General features: G+C 42.8%; 1 protein-coding gene across 2 annotated transcripts; it reads left to right on the forward strand.

Annotated features, from left to right (window-relative positions):
* The first annotated feature begins 1085 nt into the window (after positions 1–1085).
* MRPS33 (mitochondrial ribosomal protein S33) lies at positions 1086–23422 on the forward strand. 2 transcript variants are annotated; one of them, XM_089680703.1, is made up of 3 exons: positions 1086–1199; positions 17966–18203; positions 22752–23422. In XM_089680703.1, exons 2-3 carry the CDS (start codon positions 17989–17991, stop codon positions 22855–22857), a joined length of 321 nt encoding a protein of 106 aa, XP_089536829.1. In that variant the 5' UTR covers positions 1086–1199; positions 17966–17988; the 3' UTR covers positions 22858–23422. The 2 variants fall into 2 exon arrangements, with proteins under 2 accessions (XP_089536829.1, XP_089536830.1); XM_089680704.1 differs by having other exon boundaries at positions 1169–1292.
* The last annotated feature ends 512 nt before the right edge of the window (positions 23423–23934 follow it).

Below are 23934 nucleotides of genomic sequence, written 5' to 3' on the forward strand. Positions count from 1 at the left end.
CTATTCTGTCTCTCAGTGTTACAATACAGCTACCATTCGATTTTTAGACTGATCATTTCTTTGTGAGTGGGCAAATATTCAAAATCAGCAGGGGATCAAATACTTATTTCCTTCACTGTTTGTAGCAGGAGGGTGCCTGCCTTGATACAAATTGAACGGATTGTTAAAGGATAAGTTCACCTTTGAGAACATGTTACATGTTCCACCTGTTTTTTGTTCCCATAGCCGCAGCCACCGCCAGCTGCCCCCCTCCCACTGACAGTACAAGAAGAATTCTCCCCGTACTGTTAGATTTGAAAACAGTGCGGCTGAGTGAGCCAGTGTTCTGTGAATGAGTGCCTACAAGTTTATGCCGTCTGCTTGTAGTTTTCAATGAACGACCACAACGCTGTGCAGCGCCATGATGGCTTATTGAAGCTTCCTGTAAGAATATCTGCTTGGCTGCACATCCCGTATGGCAATCAGATATTCTGACAGGTCTGCAGGGGACTTGCATAGTACCGGTAACAGTGATCTTCCGATGGTGCAATGCTTTCCAGGATCCTGTACACAAAAATAATAAATGCACAATTTTTTACCTGCATAAAAATGTGCATTTATTATTTTTATCCAAAAGGTGAACTTATCCCTTAAGCCTTGTCCTCATATTACAGTTTTAATAGCGATAAAGGAGATTGTACAATCAGATTGTATGGTGTATGGGGAACTTGAGACCTCGTCCTCACTCTGTCCATAACTACCTTTTACATTTGGTGTACCTTATTGTTCCTGTGTTAGCTGGTCTGAGATCTTATCGGAAATCAGAGGCATTTGTCAGACATATATCTAAATTAGAAAACATTTTTATTATATTACTGCATGAAGATTGTTTCAGCAAGGAGCAATACATTCCATATACTGCTTCCACATCGCGATATTACACACAGCTCCATGTTCTCCCTCTCGCTATTATACATCATGTAACTGCACAGCCATCCATCTCCTCTGCCATTTTTTTCGCACCCTGACGTCACGTAACGCAGTGTGGGTGGGGACTTCATCTCCTGGCAACCTCTGCCGCTCTGCAGGCACGCTTTGTAGTGGGCGGGCACCGGCTGACAACCTGAGCACATTGCGCATGCGCTTTGCTATGACCCAGGATATCCTGTAACTGCTTCCTGGTTGCATAGGCTGCATGGAGCTGTAGAGAGGTCACCCGGGTAAGAAGTGTGGATGATCCTGTAGTTCTTCCTGTACCCCTTGGGGAAGTGCTCAGCGTTACAGGGCAGGCGTGACACAGACCTTGTTTTTGGGTTAGTGGAAGGGGGGGTGTATACATTGCATTGTCCATATTTATAAATCTTGTGTCTGCTTTGCAAGGAGAGGGAAAGGTCCCTTTTACACCAGTATAGTTGAGGTGTGTTCAAGTGAATGGGCGGCCCTATGCTATCATGTGACAGACACACAAAAAAGCGCATAAGCACGTCACACAGGTGTGAATAGGGCTTGAGAGCGGATGTGTTGCACGGTGCTTAATAGTAAGGACCCTGTCTGGGAGCACGCAGGTAAAGGTGGTCTTCTGGAGGACCCTGCAGGGCAGTGTAGTCCCTTTTATAACTTGACACTTGTTATGTTGTACAGCCGGTGTAGGCGACCTTAGAGGTGGAGATCTACCTGAACAATGTGGGAGAAGTCAAAGATCACCGGGCACAGTGTCACCTCCTCACATCTGATTTAAACCTCTCATTTCCGTACTACCGTGTCACAATCATGTGCTTTGCATGGTAATCATTGGTTTAACCGCCTCCCGCCCACCATATAGTACAATGACTGGCACAAGGTGGTTTTCTTGTTCTGGGAGGACATCATACTACATCATCCCATTCTAACCACGCATGCGTGGCTCCGAGAGAACGCAGCGGGGCGATCAGTGGTGCCTCGGACACAGTGGATCAAAGGAAAGAGCCGAAGATGTTGGCTCAGTCGTGTGATCAGCTGTGTCCAATCACAGCTGATCGCATGTAAACAGGGAAATGCCAGTTATCGGCATTTCTCTCCTCACGAGCTGTCACGGTGACAGAGGAGAGCTGGTAATCGGCATCCCTCAGAGGGGACATGTGCACTGATCATCAGGGTGCCCTGATGATTTGTGTAGCCCCAGCAGTGCCACCTGTCAGTGCTCATCCATGCCACTTGCCAGTGCCCATCAGTGCCACATATCCGTGCCTACCAGTGAACATCAATGCCACATATCAGTGCCCATCTGAGCTGCCTTTCAGTGCCCTTCAGTGATGCCTGTCAATGCCCATCAGTGCCACCTATCAGTGTCCATCACTGCAGCCTCATTAGCACACACTAGTGAAGGAGAAAAAGCACTTATTTACAAAATATTATAACAAAAACTAAGAAAAATTTTTTTTTTTTTAAATTTTCAGTGGTTTTTGGTTTAAGAAAAAATAAAAAACCCAGAGGTGATTAAATACCACCAAAATAAAGCTCTATCTCTCACAAAAAAATGATAAAAATTTCATATGGGTACAATGTTGCATGACCGCGCAATTGTCATTCAAAGTGTGCCAGCGCTGAAAGCTGGAAATTGGCCTGGGCAGGAAGGTGGTATAAGTGCCTTGTAGGCTAGTGGTTAAATAAGGCGTTGAGGAGGCAACATATCGTGAAACACACTTGGATCACTTTTCAGAGGAGCAGCACTTGTGAATGAGCCTTTTGTTGCATCTTGCAGCGGTACTCTTGTGGCTCGTTCACATATAAAGTTGTGTGTGGTTGAGGGGGGGTAAAAACTTGTGGTTGAGTCAAGGTTTTACTGCCCCCAATCCCTACCCCCCTTTAGCTGCTGAGGCAGCAGCCAAAGATATACACATGCCATAGCAGGAATTACACCTCCTGTTGCTTTTAGTAGGTGCTACTGCCTGTCATTCAAGACCCATTCCAGTAAATGGGGCCACTCTGCAAGTGCCCCACAACTGCATGCTTCCAGGGGGTTAAAGCAGGTGGTTAGAAAGTAACACACCGCTGCCTGTTTAACCCGTTGTTTGCTGTATTGCACAAAAATGCAGGGCACTTGCAGAGTGGCCTCATTTACTTGAATGGGTCATGCTTGGCAGGTGCTACACCCACCAACTATGACAGGGTGTAGGAGCCAACACTACAGAGGAGACATCAACTTATGCAGCTTCTTGATCCCTTCTACAGCTCCAACTTTACAAGTAGTCCCTCTGCATTACACTCTGTTTGATGCTCTGGGATGGCGGGTCAGCCAGCCCTGACCACGATCTACCAGTCATGTGGCTGAGACCTACTGCTAGACCACGATCTACTGGTTGCTGACCCCTGCTGTACAGAAAAGGGGGACCTGAAAACAAGTTTCAATATAAGATCTGCGACTACCGTTTGTTTTTTTAACATGGAAGCGTTTAAAGTGCTTGTAAACCCTTACATATACCCAGTGAAGTGACTAGCATTAGGTACATACATTGTAGCTGTGTATCTGCAGCTATTTCTCCTGTAGATCGTTCTGCAAACACAGGAAAGAGCATTTCTTCTTAGCTCTAGCAGCAGGGGGCGGGGATCTGAAGTCTTCACAGCCGACAGCAATGAGCCCTGATTGGAGGGAAGGGACACCCCTCCCCTTCACACAGTACAGAAAACAAGCCCAGTTGTGGATATGAGTCAAAGGCTGTGTGCTGGAGCTCTACCCCCACTTTTCATCTTTTTAACTCTTGGTGTTGGGAGGAAGTGCCAGAAGTGGCTCATACAGATAATAGCAGAGAGAAATTACACCCATTGCTTTGGACAGAGGCGAGTACACAGTATAGAAGGATGTGCTTTTTCATATTTCTTGTCTGAGGTTTTCAACCACAATAATAACACTTTAACATATTAGAGTGATTTGTTGCTGGTGCAGGATACAATGTGTTTTGGGGATGATTATAGCAGTTTTAATGCACATTTTTTGCTAGATTAGGGGAATTTAGGAAAATCTGGAGCATCTGCGAATGGCAACTGGTCAGTTTCTACCTTTCATTCTCAAAGCTTAACTGAACAAGCTGAGGATGGAATCTGATTGGTTGCCGTGTGCAACTACTACAAATTCTGCCTTTTTAAGTTTTAGTAAAGAGTCCAGGCTGCCCTGAACTGTTATATAATTAAATGTTTAAAGCTGAACTTCAGGCAAATGACTAAATACTCAGATGAAATCCTATATGGGGGCAGTTTTACCTGCAAAAGAAATTATATTCCTGTCCATCCAGTTCTGAGATTTACACTGCTTTATCACAAAGCACAGCCCTGCCTGACAGGGGACCTGATTTTTCTCTGCTGCAGTTAAAATGCGCCTTGTACTCTATACAGTGTTTATTAATTCTAGGAGTGCATCCTCTCTATTTTAATTCACTGTACAAAATGGAAAAGTGAAAGACTCAAAGAGAAAAAAGTTAAAGTGGAATTCCAAGTTTGTTTTTTCTTTTATCCTTCTAGATACCATGCCCAAACCACAACCCGCCCCTACCTCCTTGAACCAATGTAACTATGTATATACCATACTCTCACTGAACATAAACACGGTGCAAATTAATTATAAATGTTTATCACCCCAAGTGTTAATTTAAACATGTTATTTTTCTGTTCATTCATTTTTGTTCCCCTTCCCATTTCTCTAAGAACAGCGGAGGACCCGCCCCCTCAATTCAGTAAGAATCTTATATATCCCAGAAGTAACGTGTTTTGGAGCCATACTAGAACCGAATATCTTTTCAAACGGGAGCATGTCCTTCACCATCCTCAGTGGCTGAGGCAACTTCGAAAGAAAATGTCTTATTGATAATCTCAGTTCATCTAATACCACAAATATCTCTTTTTTTTACCCTTTAAGTCTTGAAAAGTGCCCAACTTCCCCTTAACTACTATATCCCCCCAACCGCGCATCTACACCTTTAAACCATTTCCCCGAAATATTATCCTTCCCCCGGCAGGAAAAAAATGGTACCCACCAGGGGAATCAACAGTGAATTATACTTCCAGTCCATTTGTTTGTGTAGCCCATCCCACACTCTTAACACCACCTATGTCAGTGTACTACTAATCTCATCCATAATACGAAACTTTCGTGGCATCCAAATAATCCTCTCTAATCGTGTGTTACTTAACCACTTCCAGACCGGACACTTTCACCCCCTTCCTGACCAGGTCAATTTTCAGCTTTCAGCGCTATCACACTTTGAATGACAATTGCGCGGTCATGCAACACTGTACCCAGATGAATTTTTTACCATTTTTTTGAGACAGATAAAGCTTTATTTTGGTGGTATTTATTCGCCGCTGGGATTTTTATTTTTTTGCTATGTAAATGAAAAAGTGTTTTTTTAATAAAATTTTGCAAATAAATAATATTTCATCATAAATCTTTGCCAAAATTTATTCCGTTATCTTTTTAGTAAAAAAAAAATCCAAATTAGTTTATAACCAAAAATTATAATTTTTAAACATTTTTTTTACATTTTTATTATTTTTTTTATATTATTTTTTAAATTTTTTTTTTTTACATACTGTCACCCTAGCAGTACAGTGTCACCATGGTGACACTGTACTACTTGTGGTGGGGTGATGAAGATTTTTTTTTTTACACTGATTGCTTTTACACCTATATGGGTGTAAAAGCAATCATTTCTCTTTCTCTCTGTGTGCATTCTTGCACTCATTGAGAAATACTATGAGAGCTGTGATTGGTCACAGCTTGTCACATGGTACAAGGCTGTTGTGAATAGCCTTGTACCATGTGACCTCTGATCATTCACAGATTTCACACGTAGTAAGCAATGATGTCACAAGTGACATCTTGCTTACTACTTTTTATGTGATCACTGATTGGCCAATCAGTGATCACATGATCGGGACCTCGTACAGAGGTCCCTTCCGACGATCGGTGTTTCACTGTGTCCGGAGGACACAGCGGGCACCAGATCGCGGTGCTGCGCGCTCCGAGGGAGCGCGCACAAGCAGGGTGCACTGCCACCGTCCGGCCGTTTATATGCAACGGCCGGTCGGGAAGTGGTTAAAGTGCTTTCTATTTTAACCTAACTCTTCCCCTTTGAATTATATGTCCAGTCTACAACTCGTGACAGTATTACCACAGTGTAATAATTCTTAATATCGGGCAAATTTAATCCTCCTTTTTCTTTATTACACAAAAGTTCATACCTAAGTCTCTATTTCGTATTCGCCCATATATATTTAAGTATTGTATTATTATCGCAAAGAAGGGTCTTGGGATATGGACTGGGAGCATATAGAATTCGTATAGCATTTTTGGGACTATCACCATCTTAACCAAATTTATACGCCCTATCCAAGAGACCCTTTCCCTTGAGAGTCTTCTAAGCTCCTCCTTTATTTCATTTATTAATGGAATATAGTTAAGCCGGTTTATATTTTTTATAGGAGTCAACTTTACTCATAGGTAACCCAATTCCTTCTCCCTCCATGAAATGAGAAGTCCTTTTGTAGAGTCTGCATCTCTTTCTTTGCAACATTGATATTCAAGATCTCAGATTTTATGGGATTTATTTTCAAGTTTGAAAGCTCTCCATACTCTTTTTAGTAATCTTATTAGGTTGGGTAGCGTTAACCCAGGGTTCACAATATATAGCAGCATATCATCAGCATATGCCGCTACCTTTATGTTTTGTCTCGCCAATCTTGATTCCTCTATTATCTACACTTTCTTAGCGTAGCCAGCAAAGGTTCCAGGGATATAACAAATAACGGGGATATGGGGCATCCCTGTCTTGTACATCTTAAAAAGCCCAGAGAGAAACCTATTTACCTTAACCACCGCTGTCGGGCCATTGTAGAGCTCCTTTATCCAACTCATCAGCTTAGTCTCTATTCCCAAAACCTCCAGGGTATTCATCATGAACCCCCAGTCTACCCTGTCAAAAGCCTTTCCAGCGTCGATCGACCATTATCCCTCCCTTCCTGGGACAAAGCCCACTTGATCTAAATGTATCCATTCAGGCATCAGCTCTTTTAACCTCGTAGCAAGCACCTTTGTGAACAGTTTTGTATCTGTATTTAGAAGTGATATAGGTCTATAGCTAGCACTTTGTGAGTTAGCCTTTTCTTATTTTAGGATGATTGTTATATACGCTTGCAGCGATTCTGATCTTATTCCCATTCCCTCTCCTAAGGCATTCATATATGTACAAAACTTAGGGACCATGAGGTCTCCAAATTTCTTATAATACCCCACCGTATACCCATCAAGACCTTATTAATTTCTTCCTGGGAAATCGCTTGATCTAAAGACACTAATTTTACTTTTAATATCTTTGGCAGTTCTGTTGCCTTTTAGATATTCCAGCCATTTCCCCCTCCTTTTTTTCTTCTGTAACTTTCCCTGATATTCCCATAATTCCTTTACTAGTTTGTGATTCCCTGAATTAGAACAAGAATGCACATATAAGGTGTGTTTAAAGCATCTTCAAAAAAACTGAAGAAAAATACAGTACCTACATTTTACCTGGTATCTGCCTTTTGGAGTCCCTGTACAGCAGAGCTCACACTGAGAGAGAGAAGCAGCACAAGGAGCCAGTCAGTTGTCTTACAGTGCTCATGTGCTAACAAGAGGCTTGGTGATAGGAGGAGAGAGCAGAGTGACAAGAGACAAGCTCATGAGTCTGTTGCATATTCTTTCACTGTCCCAAGAAAGGGCCCTCACTGAATAAGCAGACCTTGCTATTTAGGTCCACTTAAAAGTCATTCTAAAGTCAAAAACATTTTTTTTGCCTTAATGCATTTCCTACATTAATTAAAACATGTCCCAGTAGTTGTATGCCAAGTCAAACTGTGGTGTATGTGTCTATAGATGCACACAGACTGGCTTAGGAGCGCACCTATATGTTTCCCTTCCATAGCACACAGCTTGCAATGGGGGCATGCTCAAAAGAGGAGGAGTAGAGAGCACCAGCAGGGGACCCCAGAAGAGCAGGTAAGAATAACATCTTTTTTATATTAGGTAAAAAAAAAGTATCTTTTAGAACCACTTAGAACAAGTATCTTTTAAAACCACCGGTTTCCGACCGCCCTATAGCAGAAATACTGCTACAAGGCGGCACGGGTGCGCAAAATCACGTGTGTGTGTATACGTGATTTTGCATTTATGGCTAGAGGGCGCCATGGTTGTCAATCACCGAATCCCGGCCGGTGATTACTTGCCAGCGCCCGGTTATTGCTGAGCATCTCCAATGGGGAGGACACAGCGAACACGGAGATCGCTGGGGGCGAACGGGAGGGTGCATTCTGTGAGGACGTCATATGACGCCCTCCCAGAATTGGACAACCGCGCTATAGCCGTCATTTAGCTATAGTGCGGTTGGCAAGTGGTTAAAGCCAAACTCCGGTCTTTCAGATTTGCAGAGTTGTACAGTCCCCTCTCCTGTATTGAAATTGCTTATGATTTCACTGCACACTGTTACCGTCTCACAATGTGCGTTAGAAGCTATCATATAGAGCCAGTTGCCAGGCTGCCAAAAAGGAGGTGAGGGACTGTTCTGTGCTATACTATATTGCCAAAAGTATTTGGACGCCTGCCTTTACACGCACATCAACTTCAATGGCATCCCAGTCTTATTCCGTAGGGTTCAAAATTGCGTTTGCCTACCCTTTGCAGCTATAACAGCTTCAACTCTTCTGGGAAGGCTGTCCACAAGGTTTAGGAGTGTGTCTATGGGAATGTTTGACCATTCTTCCAGAAGCGCATTTGTGAGGTCAGGCACTGATGTCAGAGGAGAAGGCCTGGCTCACAGTCTCCGCTATAATTCATCCAAGGTGAATTAAAGGTATTCTTTCTGGTGCAGGCCAGTCAAGTTCCTCCACCCCAAACTCGCTCATCCATGTCTTTTATGGACCTTGCTTTGTGAACTGGTGCGCAGTCATTTTGGAATAGGAAGGGACCATCCCCAAACTGTTTCCACATGAAATTGTCCAAAATATCTTGGTATGCTGACACCTTAAGAATTCCCTTCACTAGAACTAAGGGGCCAAGTCCAACCCCTGAAAAACAACCCCACACCATAATCCCCCCTCCACCAAACAGCTGTCTTGCTGTTCCTTTTTTTCCTCACATCAAGTCCACCAGGATAGGCCTCTCTGATCAAAACAATAACTGCTCTTCAGCCTCTAATGATGTGTAAAAACCACAATACACCTGGACTTTTACAGACCGTGAGACATGAGGAAGCATGGAAATACGGTTCTTTTTCTTAGCAAATGGCAAGATGGCTACTTTTTGCTCAAAATATGATTGGGTAATGCTGGAATATTTCTTGCTGATTCATGTGAAGTGTGCAGTTTTATAAGTCCACTTTCAAGCTCACAGATTTTTCTCAAGGCTTTTGGAGGAATGTAGATTTTTGGCAGCAGGCTTGATTCTCCGTTCCTGAAGGTCTTTGTATGACCTTATTCATTACTACATTTTTCTGATTATCTGAATTATTTTGCAAAGTACACTCTGTACCAGCTACAACATCTACCCAGAGCAATGTAAAAACAGATATTTTCTGCTTAAAGGGAAATATCCACTTCAAAGGGAAACTGTGAGGAACATCTAGTCTAAACGAACACGGCTGACAAAAGGGATGGTATTCTGTAGTTCACACACTGCCCCTCCTAGGGTGACAACACTGCTCCTTTAAATTTGGAGCAAGTGATGGTTCTTACCCTAAGACCAGAAATGTATAGGATCAGTAGGTAAAAATGAAAAAAGCCAGCATATAACATATTTAGCCCACACGTCTATGGGCTAGTAAACAGCACTCCTTTTTTTTTTTTTTTTCTTTTTTTTATCTTAATATCCAATACATTTTTAAATAATGTAAATTAAAAAAATAGTAGTTATTCATAAAAATAATTTGATACAATAATTTTAAATAAATCTTTCTTAAATACATTTTAAAAGGGGGCAGAGAGTTGAAATTACACACTGCAGAGCTCCGTGAAGAGAGCTCTGAGAGCGGATTGGAGGGAAGAGACACACCCTTCTCCACGTGTTGCTAAGAAGCGATTTCTTGCTGCTTCAAGCCTAACTAATGCTACAGCATTGGTTTGGTGTGCTCTGCTACAATCTGCTCTCTTTCAGGCTTTTGTAGCTAAGCCCATAGGGGTGAGTGAATAGTGATTGTTTCAAACCTGAAACTCAACCACTGAATTACTGAGTCACAAATTGCTAAGAAATTGGCCAATTAGCGATTTCGTAGAAAACAACTATACATTTCTTACTGAAAAATTGCGATTTTGAAAAAAAAATGTATCACTGCAGAGAAATCACCCATCTGAAATCAGCCTTAAAAGATAAGTTTACCTTTCGTTACATGTTACACCCATATTCCGGATGTAACATGTTACGAAAGGAGCGGCCGCCGCACCCCTGTGATCCCCTGTTGTGACAGCTAGCGGGGTACCATCTTCCCCTGCTAGATGTCACAATTTAAAAATAAATGCAGCTGTGCGCATTCCAAGCTGTGTCACTCATTTGCAGTATTCTATGAATGAGAACACTACAAGTTCCGACAGCCCTTGTGGCTCCACAACGCCGTGGTAGTTCATTGAATCTTCCTGCCAGGGTGGATAAAAATCGATGATTTTTTTAAAAAAATCAAAAAAATCTGATTTTTTTTTTTAATTTAAATCGGATTTTTTAAAATAAAAATGCTTTTTGGAGGAAAATATATTACCATCCAAAGGTTATTCCATCATGAAATAAAAATTAGTTTTTTTAATTATGTAGAATAAGGCTGTATATGTTGAATTTTTTTGGTAAATAAATTCCATTAATCCATTCACAATGTCATGCTCTTCCAGAGGTTTTTGTAAGATTATTGGGCAGTTTCTCTGCCTACAAGATATTATCACAGATGTTTGGTTTACTTTTGCAGTTCTCAAAACTGAATTTGACTCAGCGGAGATCACATGCCTCTTCTTCACAGCAAAAATGTTATAACATGAACAGAGTTAAGAAAAAGACCTTAATCCTAACTTCTACAAACCTATGAATACAGAATCAACCCCTTCAGTGCTAAGTTTCAAGAAGTTCAGTGAATAGAATAGAAACAATATTTTTCTGATTGTTTGGAGTGGAATAGATCTGCACAAGAAGAAAGTGAAACTAAGTGTGAGGAGGAAGGGGCTGACAGTCTAACTTTCTTAAAATATATATATTTTGTTTAGCCGAATTAGTTAACAAACATGGATGTTTGTTTAAGCAAATAACATATGCTGGAATGTTATTGTTTCAGTTGAATAAATCTATTTAAATTGTTATTATTAAGGTAATGATTATTTTTCTCCTTCCTAAGTACAACAGAAAAGTTGTCCAAATATGAATGATTAACCTATTAAACTGGGGATAAAAAAACTAATATGAAAAGTTGTTATTGTAAAAATCTTCATCTACTTGCATATTAAAGTTATACCAGCAAGAATTCGTCTATGTAGAAAACTATGATTTAAATCAAGCCTTACTGACTAGTGATTTAAATCGTGATTTAAATCAGTTTGATTTAAATCAAATCCACCCTGTTTCCTGCCAGTAAGTATCTGCTTGTCCGTACGATGTACGGGCACACAGATACACTGACAGATCTGTAGCAGACTTGCATGGTACCAGCGATCTGCTAATCGCTTGTGCAATGCGTTAGAGGCTCCAGAAACAAAAAATAATAAATGCTTTTTTTTTTTTCTTTACCCTGCAAAAAAAGTGCATTATTTTTTTGTTAAAGGGTGAACTTATCCTTTAATTTACTAAATGTAAATAGACTGAACTTTGCAATTGCTCTCATTTTCCCCTGAGCCTAGTGAATGTGGTGAGTATGTGGTACCCATTCACAAAAAAAAAACCTGTAATGTGAAAAAATACAGGAGGCAGTCTTATCTGGGGGCCCCCTTGCTAAAGGGGGCTTCCAGATTCCGATAAGTCCCCTGCCCGCAGACCCCCACAACCACAGGGCAGGGTTGTGGGGAAGAGGCCCTTGTCCCCACCAACATGGGGACAAGGTGCTTTGGGAGGGGACCCCCCGCCTCCAAAGCACCCCCCCATGTTGAGGGCATGTGGCCTGGTATGGTTCAGGTAGGGGGGACGCTCACTTGCTGCCCACTTTCCTGACCTGCTGGGCTGCATGCTTGGATAAAGGTCGTGCATGGATTTTGGGGGGGGATCCCACGCCATATTTTTTTTTTTCTTTTTAATTTGGCGTGGGGGTTCCCCTCAAAACCGAAACCAGACCAGAAGGGCTTGGTATGGATGGGGGACCCTGCTCCAGTTTTTAAAATATTATTTGAATTGCTGGCAATTATTTTTTTAAATTCATCTGTCAGTGAGGAACCCCGCTGACAGCTGATGACTCATAGGTTAAGGACTAGGTGGCCACCCATTGTTTAACAACCCATGCCAGTACTGAGAGATACCAGTACATACCGCATATCTGGACCACTACTTAATTACCGCATGCATTTAATTATTTATATCAATTCTGAATTTACATTTTCAGTATCGCATGCGATATGTGGTCATGTGACTGACTTAAAGCGGAGCGCCACCCAAAAGGGGAAGTTCCGCTTTAACAACTGGTTCCCTGCTCCTCATTAAGGATTGGCACCTTTGGGGAGCGGGTATCCGAAATTGACAGGTTCCCGGCTCCCACTTCCACTGCGATCACCTAGGCGATCGGAAGCGGCAGTTGTCCTCCTACGCTCCCTTCCCGTAGTTTTCTGGGACATGTGACAGATCCCAGAAGACTATGGGGCCATTCAGGAACCGCAGCGCTTACTCACACATGCTCAGTGGGCACTCGTCTGTGAAGCCACAAACTGTCACAGACGGGTGCCCACACTGTAGATGCCGGCTCCTGGAACACCAGACGGCTGGTGAAACGGGCTTCGGGGACACACTGCGGGATCGTGGGACAGGTGAGTGCCTGTTTTTTAAAAGTCAGCAGCTACAGTTTTTGTAGCTGCTGACTTTATTTTTTTTTACAGTGTGAATGGAACTCTGCTTTAACTCATGCGATAAGCTTTAGTGAATTTTGCCCACAGTCTTTTCTTTTAGTAAATCAACCCCAATGCCTCATTCAATTGAACTGCAGCATTCACATGCGCTCTTTTCTTGTTGACAGGTTCCTTTTAATTTTTGGTGCAATTCTGATTTGGACTGTTAGGATAATCCTTCAGTTTTACATGGTTTGTTTATTTAGCTCACTATGCCGCCCTGCCTGTCTGACGCACTGCATTGAAATACGCCATGAGTGCATATTGGAAAAGAATTTAGCTTAATGCTTGTCAGTTTTCTGCATTTTATTGACTTGACAGGAATTTCCCTAAGCGCCTTTTAGAGGCCCCACCTGCGTTCTCATCATTTTTCAGTCAGGGCCGCTGCTCTGCTCGAAAGTTGACAGATTAGTGACAAACTGATGAAGAAAACACCGGTCAGCATTATTTGGAAGTGACTCGATTAATAGTCTGCAAGCTTGATGGCAGGTCCTGGAACTTAAGTGATCATGCATTAAATTAAAGGGAGTTTGTACGGGGCATCATGTGAGAGGTGACTGCATTTAATTAGGATTTATGTTACACATTTTTTTGGGCTGTATGAGACATCAGGAGGATTCTGGAGAAACTGTCATTGGAGGTTTAAAATAACTAGGTTGCCCTTTCCTTAAAGGGATTTACAGCCTTTTAAAAATTGCTTATTTATTTAGACCTGGTAAAATTGATGGGCTCCCACATCATTCTTGCCAATGAGTGCTAATATTTAAAGTGATACTAAAGGTTTTTTTTTTTTTCTGCAAAATAACAAACATGAGCTGCAATGATTCGCCTCTTCTCGGATCCCCTGCCAGCGCTCCTGGCTCCCCCTTCCTGTCAGCTTACTATGGGGGCATCCAAGCAGGCATACTCCTGAGCCGTTGCTCCATGTGTCCATTCACACACGGAGCTGCGGCTTGGCCCCACCCCTCTCTTTTCTCATTAGCTGACTGGCTATGATGGACAGCCGAGGCTGTCGTGCACATCGCTGGACAGCGATGGGGCATAGGTAAGTATTGAGGGGGCTGGGGGCACTGCTACACACAAAAGGTTTCTACACCTTCATTCATAGAATGCATGAAGGTAAAAAGCCTTGTGGCTTTACATCCACTTAAAAACATAGGTTTTGTTTACTATACATATGTACATATGGGTAGCAATGTTTAATGTGATATTTTTTTTTTTTTTTTAATTTTTTTAGATTGAGTCCCTGAAGAATCAAGTATTTTAAATGCTTACTTGCGGTGTTTTTTCTTTTCGTAATTTTTTTTTATTGATTTACTAGGTGCCTCTGACCTTGCTAGGAAATTGACACTTCAGGAAGTGTTAATTCCCTAGTGCAGCCCCTTCCGTATTGCATTTTATAACCCACTCCTCTTCCGGGAGTATCTGATTGCTGTCTGTGTTGGCCCAGCTCCTTCACTCCTCCCCCTACTTCCCTACATACCTTTTTATGTAACTGTCAGGGGAAAAGCAAAGGGGAATACTGGAATAAATAACAGCTCTGAGTCTGCTGGGATTGACAGCAGCAGTCTCAAGGCTATTGGTTGTCTACACATGTATAGGTAGATAACATGCATAAAATATGTTAAATGCACATATATTGCTATGGGAAGAGTGTTGCTGCAATGAATGGTCTAATGACAGGGTCACTTTGATGTTCCCAACCCACAGCAGCACACAGTCACCTTTTTTATTTTCTAAACTCACTTCTCCTTTTTAGCAGTTGCTATTGTGGAAAATATCTGTTACCTCCAGTTATAGAATAGTATGTGAATCATTTTCTGTGACACCAAAGCACCAGTGCTGTGACACGTTCAATCAATTGCGGTCATTGGATGTACCATACAGTCTTTTTCTTCTGCCCCTGTGCTGCTTCTCCCACGCACTTTCTGCTGTTTCCCACTATCAAAATGACAGTTGGGAGTTGCTGTGTAAATACAGCAAGTATAATGGCTACTATTGTTAAAAATTGACAGTGTTACAGAGATCAAAAGATACAAATAACATGTTTCTTTTACATTACTCTGCTCCATTTATTTACAGGTCAAAGGGATGTGCTTCAGTCTGCTGACCATTAAAACAAAACATTTTTTTTTGCTTGTTTTGATTAATGATTAGTTTTAAATACAATTTGTTTTAAATACAATTTGTTCTTTTCCCCACAGTAGTGTCCTCTGGCCCCCTTTTCCCCGCAGTAGTGTCCTCTGGCCCCCTTTTCCCCACAGTAGTGTCCTCTGGCCCCCTTTTTCCCGCAGTAGTGTCCTCTGGCCCCCTTTTCCCCGCAGTAGTGTCCTCTGGCCCCCTTTTCCCCGCAGTAGTGTCCTCTGGCCCCCTTTTCCCCGCAGTAGTGTCCTCTGGCCCCCTTTTCCCCGCAGTAGTGTCCTCTGGCCCCCTTTTCCCCGCAGTAGTGTCCTCTGGCCCCCTTTTCCCCCATAGCATTGACCTCTAGCTTCCCCTCCCCCTTTCCCACCTATGGACAGGTATTTTAATAATCTGAATTCCCAGCAAGTGGCTGGAGATCGTGATTTTGCTTAGGGCACTAGAGTAGCTGGGGGGCAGAAAAATCCCAATCCCCAGCCACTTGCAGCCCCCCCCCCCTTTTCAACAGGGCTCCTAAAAAAAAAAAAAAAAAAATAGTGAAAAATATTAAAATAAAAATGACTGACATTGTCCACTGCCCTGCTGACTGACCCCGTCCACTGCCCTGCTGACTGACACCATCCATTTTTAAGGTAGGCTAAGTTTGTATTTTTACAAGAACATTTGTTTTATTATATTTTTCTTCATTTTCCTTGCTATTTATTTAGGCTTTGCTAGTTATTTTTTTTTATGTTTAAGTGGCACTGAACCCGTGATCTTTCATGTTGTTGAGGTAGATCTTCACCTCTCAAAGGTTGCCTACCCCTGATTTACACACATCTTAAGGGCCAGTTCACACCAGAACGCAGTGCAGGAAAGGAGCAGTCCATATGCATTTCCCGCACCACGGCACCCCAAAGGCAGATAGCAAGTGCTGTGCGTTTGCAGTCACCAAAACTCATTGTACCTCAGTACCATGCAGTTTGGTGCAACATATTTTTTTAAAGTAGTGTGGTGCTATTTGTTTCTGCATCCCAGTGCCATTTGCGACCCATTTAAATGAATGGACTGCAGAATTGTACCGCACAGAAATGCGTTGGATTCCCGGTGTGAACCGGCCCTCAAGCCCAACTACAGGATATAAATTATATTTCTCCTAAAGGGACACTGACTGCACTACAAACCAGGCAATCTCTAGCCCTTTCCCACTCTTCCCAAAATATAATATTTGACTGGAGTCTTGCTTTAATTAGTGACCTGCTAATGCTGGCCTGCTAAAGTTTGCTTCATTTTGTACTTATGTAATTCCTTGCAAGAGTCATCAGCCTTTCCACTGCACCTTTAGGAGGATGCAGCCTCTGGCAAGGTTTCTGTGGACTTACAAAGGGGATGGTTCTAGAACCTGGGAACACACTTAGCGTAAATCTGAACTTGTATAAATACAGGAAGTATAAAGTGTATTCTTACTTTGCAGGTTTGCAGTGTCTTTTAGTGACACAAAGTGGATATATATCATTTTATGGCTACTTAGGAATATATTTAAATGAAAGTTTTCTTTCCCAGAGTTCAGCTTTAAATCTTCACATGCTGCAATTCAAGGTTTAAAAGATAAGTTTGCTGGCAACCACAGAAATTGCAATAGCAGACAGCCTGCTGCATGGGATAAATCCTGGAGAGAAAAATTAGACATACCGTATTTTTCGCTCCATAAGACGCACCTGACCATAAGACGCGCTTAGGTTTTAGAGGAGAAAAACAAGAAAAAAAATATTCTGAACCAATGGACTGCAGACACAGTACAGGGGATGACCAGAGACTGCGGACATAGTACAGGAGATGACCAGAGACTGCGGACACAGTACAGGAGATGACCAGAGACTGCGGACACAGTACAGGAGATGACCAGAGACTGCGGACACAGTACAAGGGATGACCAGAGACTGCGGACACAGTACAGGGGATGACCAGAGACTGCGGACACAGTACAGGGGATGACCAGAGACTGCGGACACAGTGCAGGGGATGACCAGAGACTGCGGACACAGTGCAGGGGATGACCAGAGACTGCGGACACAGTGCAGGGGATGACCAGAGACTGCGGACACAGTGCAGGGGATGACCAGAGACTGCGGACACAGTGCAGGGGATGACCAGAGACTGCGGACACAGTGCAGGGGATGACCAGAGACTGCGGACACAGTGCAGGGGATGACCAGAGACTGCGGACACAGTACAGATGACCAGAGACTGCGGACCTTTGGGGTGGGAGGGGAACAGGTACCTGAATTTGACAGGTACCCGCTCCCACTTCCGCGGAGTTGTCCTTCCCTCTTCTTCCCGCGGTGGCTTCTCTGACAGCCGGGTGCCCACTGCGCATGCGCGAGAAGCGCTGCACTTTGTGAATGGCCCGGAGCCTTCTGGGACCTGTCATGCGTCCCAGAAGACACTAGACCATTCACAAAGCGCGGCGCTTCTCGCGCATGCGCAGTGGGCACCCGGCTGTCACAGAAGCCGCCGCGGGAAGACTGTAGCGCTGGAGCGAGGAACAGGTAAGGTCCTGCAGGAGAGAAGAGCTGAGCGGCTGGCCCGATATTCTGACATGGTGGCGGCAGAAATACTGGACCGGCCGCTTTACATTCGCTCCATAAGACGCACTGACATTTTCCCCCCTTCTTTGGGGGGAAAAAAGTGCGTCTTATGGAGCGAAAAATACGGTACATCTGGCAGTTTGTGTCCCCTGATATTCAATCTGGATAATAACTTTAAATATATAGTCATACAGTATCTACAATTCATGCCTTATGTTTCACCTTAGTGAGAGATTACGGCAGTCCAGCCATGTCCACCTTGTCGAACTACGCTTTCCGCATGCGTTGTCTGAGCGCCAGAATATTTGGAGAGGTTGTGCGGCCAACGGATAGTAAGTCTATGAAAGTAGTGAAGCTTTTCAGCGAGCCGCCAATGGCCAAAAGGAAAGAGGTCTACAAGTGGTACCCACCGCACGATATCTATAACCCACTAATGCGCAATCTGAGATATCTGGGCCTCTATAGGTAATTTACTATACGTCATGTCTGTTTTTTTATAGTTCTGGATTAATGAATCTTCAACTTAAAATGTTACTAAACCCAGGACCTTGCATTCACTATATCTGGTCTCCCACAGTGAACTGATAAATACCTTTTCTCATCAGCAGTATATAGTAGTCTTGTGACGTCTGTCCGTGTCCAACAAAACACTGTTTAAAGGTTGTAGGAGGAGTTTTAATTCTCCCCCATGAGGCTGTAGGACCCCTGATCCTCTGTCTGGACAGCGCTGATTAGCCCTGTGCTGATGCACTCTCCCAAGAAAAAACTCTCTAGCAATACACACCAAGCTGCGCATGTGCAGCTTGCCCCCAGGCCTCTGTTCTATCAGGAGATATATTGGGGACAGTAGAAAAAGAGGAGGATTAGAGAAGACAGGATAAAACATCTTTTTTACACAAGGCAGAGAATTAGCCCCTTAGGTTCCACAGTGAGTATAACAAGCATGCTTTACTACATATATAGACTGATTTTACTGTTGTGGGTTCAGTAACAATTTAAATCAAAATGTTTGGTTGTGTTTGTTTGGGCAAACAATATTTTTAATATTTGTTTGGGTGCCATCTTCAAATGACCTTGTCACCACAGTGTCACGTCTACACACAAGGCAGCCTGCAAAAGAAGAGGCAACATGCTTACCTTTCCAACTTTCTGTGTTTCAAAAAAATGCCGCCTTTCTGCCTCCTGGCTGTTGCTGGTATTTGACACTTCAGAGAGGGTATCTTGTCCCCTGCCGCATGCTGTGGTTCCATCTGGTGGCTAGATGTCACTATAGGATGCACAAACCAGCGGGCAGGACCCCAGCATGTGGTGGAGGTAGCAGGTAATTGACCTACTTGAAAAGTTGAACACCTGCAATAGCCAGGGAGCAGCAAACCATTGGCTTCTCCCATGCACACTGGAAAAGTAAGTATATTTCCTTACTTTTACAGTCTGCCTCATGCGTAGAAATGATGCTGTGGTGACAGGGGCACTTTGAGATGCTCAAATGACTGCATGTAGTATGCACCTGTATTTTCTGGAAGTTTCAGTAGAAAAAACTTCTACATGGAATGATCTATTGTATGACAGATCATTAGAGGAACCAGCCACAGATCTGGAAGGAGCTGCGCTAAACTTGATATACATCTTACAATCGCCTTTAGATTTACAAATTATAATGTTACAAAGGCCTACCAAACTTAGTACAATGTAAATGACAGGGGAAAATACATTGTTTTTGTTGTCTATATATACTTATTAGCCTTAACATTTTGACCACCCACCTAACATTGAGAAGGTCCCACTTTTGCCACTAAATCAACCATGACCTGTCAAGGCATGGACACCAGTAGACCTTTGAAAGTATCTTGTGGTATCTAGCACCAAGCCATCAGTAGTAGATCCTTTAAAGCGGAGTTCCACTCACCCTGTCAAAAAATAAAAGTCAACATTTACAAAAACTGTAGCTGCTGACTTTTAAAAAACAGCCACTTACCTGTCCCTCGGTCCTGTGGTGTGTCCCCCGCAGTCCGTTTCACCTGCCTTCCTGGAGGCCGGCATCTTCAGTGTGGGCTTCCGGCTGTGACTGCTTGCAGCTTCACAGCCGGGTACCCACTGGACATGCTCCAGTAGTGCTGTGCTTCATGAATGGTCCTGTAGTCTTCTGGAACCTGTCATGTGTCCCAGAAGACTACGGGGAGGGAAGGAAGGGGAGGACACTTTCCATTTCCGATCGCCTAGGCCAGTGGTGGGCAACCTTTTTTTTCAACTGAGCCAAATCTCGCCAAAACCACGATTGAAATTTATTTTGAGAGCCACATTTTTAAAACTGAAAATACATCCCCCATATAGTAATTCATCCCCCCTATAGTAATTCATCCCCCCTATAGTAATTCATCCCCCCTATAGTAATTCATCCCGCCTACAGTAATTCATCCCCCCTACAGTAATTCATTCCCCATATTGTGTCAATTCACTTTCCTTTGCTCCGCGCGTTCCTCTCGCCGTGTTCCCACGCCGTTCCGGTCTTCAGGGCGGACTGTGAGAGGAGTTCGTCACGCTGCCCCGCCTACATCCTGACAGCCAATGTTTGCCACGCTCCGCGGGCTGGATTAAAAGGTCCGCCGGGCCGTATACGGCCCGCGGGCCGTAGTTTGCCCATTGCTGGGCTAGCTGCAGAGTCCTGACTTTTGGGGCGGCCGCCCGAGAGGAGGGAGGGGAGCGGGCGCCCGGCACACAGAAGAGCCGCATTAAAGTGTGTAAAGAGCCGCATGTGGCTCGCGAGCCGCGGCTTGCCGACCACTGGCCTAGGCAGTCCGACCGCAATTGGGAGCCGGTACCTGTCAAATTTTGGTACCCACTCCCCCCGCCCACCAAAGATGCCGATCCTTAATGGGGAGCAGTCCTTAAAGCAGAACTTCCCCTTTTGGGTGGAGCTCTGCTTTAAGCCTCCGTTGGCTTGCCCTCTTCCCATAGTGCATTCTGGTGCCATATCTTCCCCAGATAAGTGACACACACGCACCCAGCCATCCGTATGATGTAAAAGAAAATGTGATTCATCAGCCTATTGTAGGCACTTTTGGCTGTGGACACAGGTCAGCATGTGCACTCTGACTGGTCTGAGGCTGCGCAACCCCATCCAAAACAAACTGCGATGTACTGTGTGTTCTAACTCCTTTCTATGGGAACCAGCATTAACTTTTTCAACAATTTGAGCTACAGTTGTTCTTCTATTGGATTGGACTACATGGGCCAACCTTGGCTTCCCATGTACATCAAAGAGCCTTGGGCGCCTATAACCCCATTGCCGATTTTCCTTCCTTGAACCACTTTTTGTAGGTCCTAACCACTGCAGACCAGGAATATCTAACAGGAGCTGCAGTCTTGTAGTTGCTCTGACCCAGTCACTTAGCCATTACACTATGGCCCCAGTCAGTCACATAAATCCTTATGTTTACCCTTTTTGTTTTTACTTTCAACATATCAACTTCAGGAACAAAATGTTCACTTGCTGCCTAATATATCCTACCCACTTTTAGATTGTAACAAGATAATCAGTATTTTTCATGTTACCTGTCAGTGGTCATAATGTTATGGCTGATCAGTGTGTATGTCTTGGTATACATGCATGTATGTTTTGGTATAGGTGCATAGCTTTCAGCTGGCCCTCTATTGGATCCAGTAAGTTTTGTCTCACATTATATATACTTTATACAGTTATAGATGCTCATATACGGTACCTTGTTTTCAGTTTGGTGACCTTAGATGATTAAGCAGGTTCAGTGATTCACCATTTCAAAACAGCTAATGTTATATTGTCTTTATAAATACATTGAATATTACAGTAACCTGGATTCCACACTGAAAAATCCATGGCTAAATTGACAGCAGTGAATCAAATATTAAAATATCCCTCTGAGTATATAGCTACTAATTGCTCCTCCTACAGATCCAGATTTAAAAGTCTTGTGTGAATAAATAAAATATTTGGCTACCTGGAGTATTTATATTGTGCGTATCTTGAAGTCTGATCACTCTCTCTGTAAATCATTGTGTGGCTTGTTTTCTAATTTGTGTTGTGTTTGCTGGTGTTACCTGTTTTTCCAACTTGCATCATATTATAAGCTTTGGTTACTAGAGCTTTTTTTGTGGCAGTTTGGCTGTATCTGAAGATTCTAAAGGGCTTATGTATCACTCTTCAGGTACAGATGGTTTGGCTTTATGATCAGTTTGAGATGCTTCTAACTTCCTTCTGAGCTACTTCAAACTGCATTTGCCATGACTTTAGTGAAAAAAACCTGTTTTTACATAACAAATGACCATGTACGCTACGTGGCCAAAATTTTGACACCACATTATCAAGGCTATATGAACTTGCTGACATTCCACTCCAAAATCATAGGTATTTATATCCCATTTTTGTGACTATAACAGCCTCCACTTTTCTTTCCACAAGATTTTGGTGTATGTCTGCCAGATATTGTTCCCATTTAGCCAAATAGCATTTGTGAGGTCAGATACTGATGTTGGATAAGGGGACCTGGCTGACAATCAATTCATCTGAGGTGAATCAGTAGGGTTGAGATCAGGTCTTTCTTTCCTCACTGGAAACACCTGAACTCAATAATTTGGATGGGTATTTATATATTTGGCAATATAGTCTACATAAGCCCCACCTGTAGTGATAGTGATCCATTGTGACCAGGCAGTAATCAACCTTTATTGTGGTTAATTTAAATATTTAATCTGATTGTGCCTTATAGATATGGATGCTCTGTTTAGAAACATCATGATATATCTACAGCTGAGGCAGACAGCTTGATCACAAGATTCACCCATGTAGCTAACTACAGTAGGTCCATGTGGGTAGTTATCTAGGTATTCAAAGCTTGGAGACAAGGCTGCAGGTACAAAAAGATCCTAATGCTTCCTGAGGCCAAGTGAGGAGTACATATTCATTTGGTGATTCTGCAAATCAACGTACAACATAGAGACCATTTGGTAGTGATGGGTTTATCTTTTATCTTCTTGTAGGGATGAACATGAAGATTTCAGGGAAGAAATGAAACGACTCCGCAAACTCCGTGGCAAAAGCACACCCAAAAAGGGTGAAGGCAAGAGAGCAATGAAGAAAAAATAGCTTCCTTTTAAGAATTGTCCATCCAAAAATGATTGGTCATTATTGGTTAGATACCTGTGAGTTAAATCGCCTTCTTCTAGCTTGGGAATTTCACTAGTGGATTCTGAGAGACACGAGAAGTATGTGATTTAGCTCAACTTTGTTGATCCGTATTATCATATTTGGGTTGGTCTAACTGTTGTCTGAATCTTGATGGATATCTGTAGCAAGGAAAGCATGGCACTGCAAGCCTTCTGCTGATGTCTCAGCCCACTGATAACCTGAGTAGTAGTTATACAGAGGACTTCAAATAAACAGGGACTTGTCATTTGTTTCTCCAAAAACTGCCATATCATTGCTGTATGTATGTATGTATGTTAAGGTTATTCACTGAGGCAGTGCAGAGACCAGTGATGATAGGCAGAGTGCATTAGACCATAGCAGCCAATCCTGTTTCCGCTTACTCAAATTGGATTGATGAATGGGTGCTGATTGGTTGCTGCGCTTTGCACATCCTCATTATTTTTTGCAGTGCTGTACTGGATAAGGAAGGAACATTTGGGTTAAATAAAGCTGTTATAATACAGTCTGAAATGTAAGTCCTTTTTATATTTAAAAAAAAAATAAAATCTACAATGATAAATATTTATATGTACATATTGGAAAACTACCTAACTCTACATTATTATTTGTGGAGACTTTAAGGTACTGCCAAATGATAATCCAGTTGTCCATGGTCGACGAGGGTTTGTTATATAACAACTCTTCTCCTGAAAGCCACCTTGAGGTCCTTGGATCCTTCTACCAGCAATTAAAATTCAGAAATCGAAGAAGAGGAAAAGATCCCCCAGCTCAATCCAACTCGGTTTTGTTTTTTAATATAGTAACAGATATACAGAAACACATATAGCTTATAGCCATTTAAAAACAGTATGCAGCCTAATAATTTGACACCACATCCTAGATATTGCTGCATTCTGTGACAATTATTAAAACCAAGAACATTTTTAATATATTTCAGCTTATCACAGGTAGTGGCAACATTTAGCTTTCTTTTTTTTAGACTTTTTCCACTTTATTTTAACCGGTGATGCTGCC

The sequence above is a fragment of the Staurois parvus genome, unplaced genomic scaffold (assembly GCF_062004578.1).
Source record: "Staurois parvus isolate SC_StPar_1 unplaced genomic scaffold, SC_StPar_1.0 ptg000249l, whole genome shotgun sequence".
Lineage (NCBI taxonomy): Eukaryota > Metazoa > Chordata > Amphibia > Anura > Ranidae > Staurois > Staurois parvus.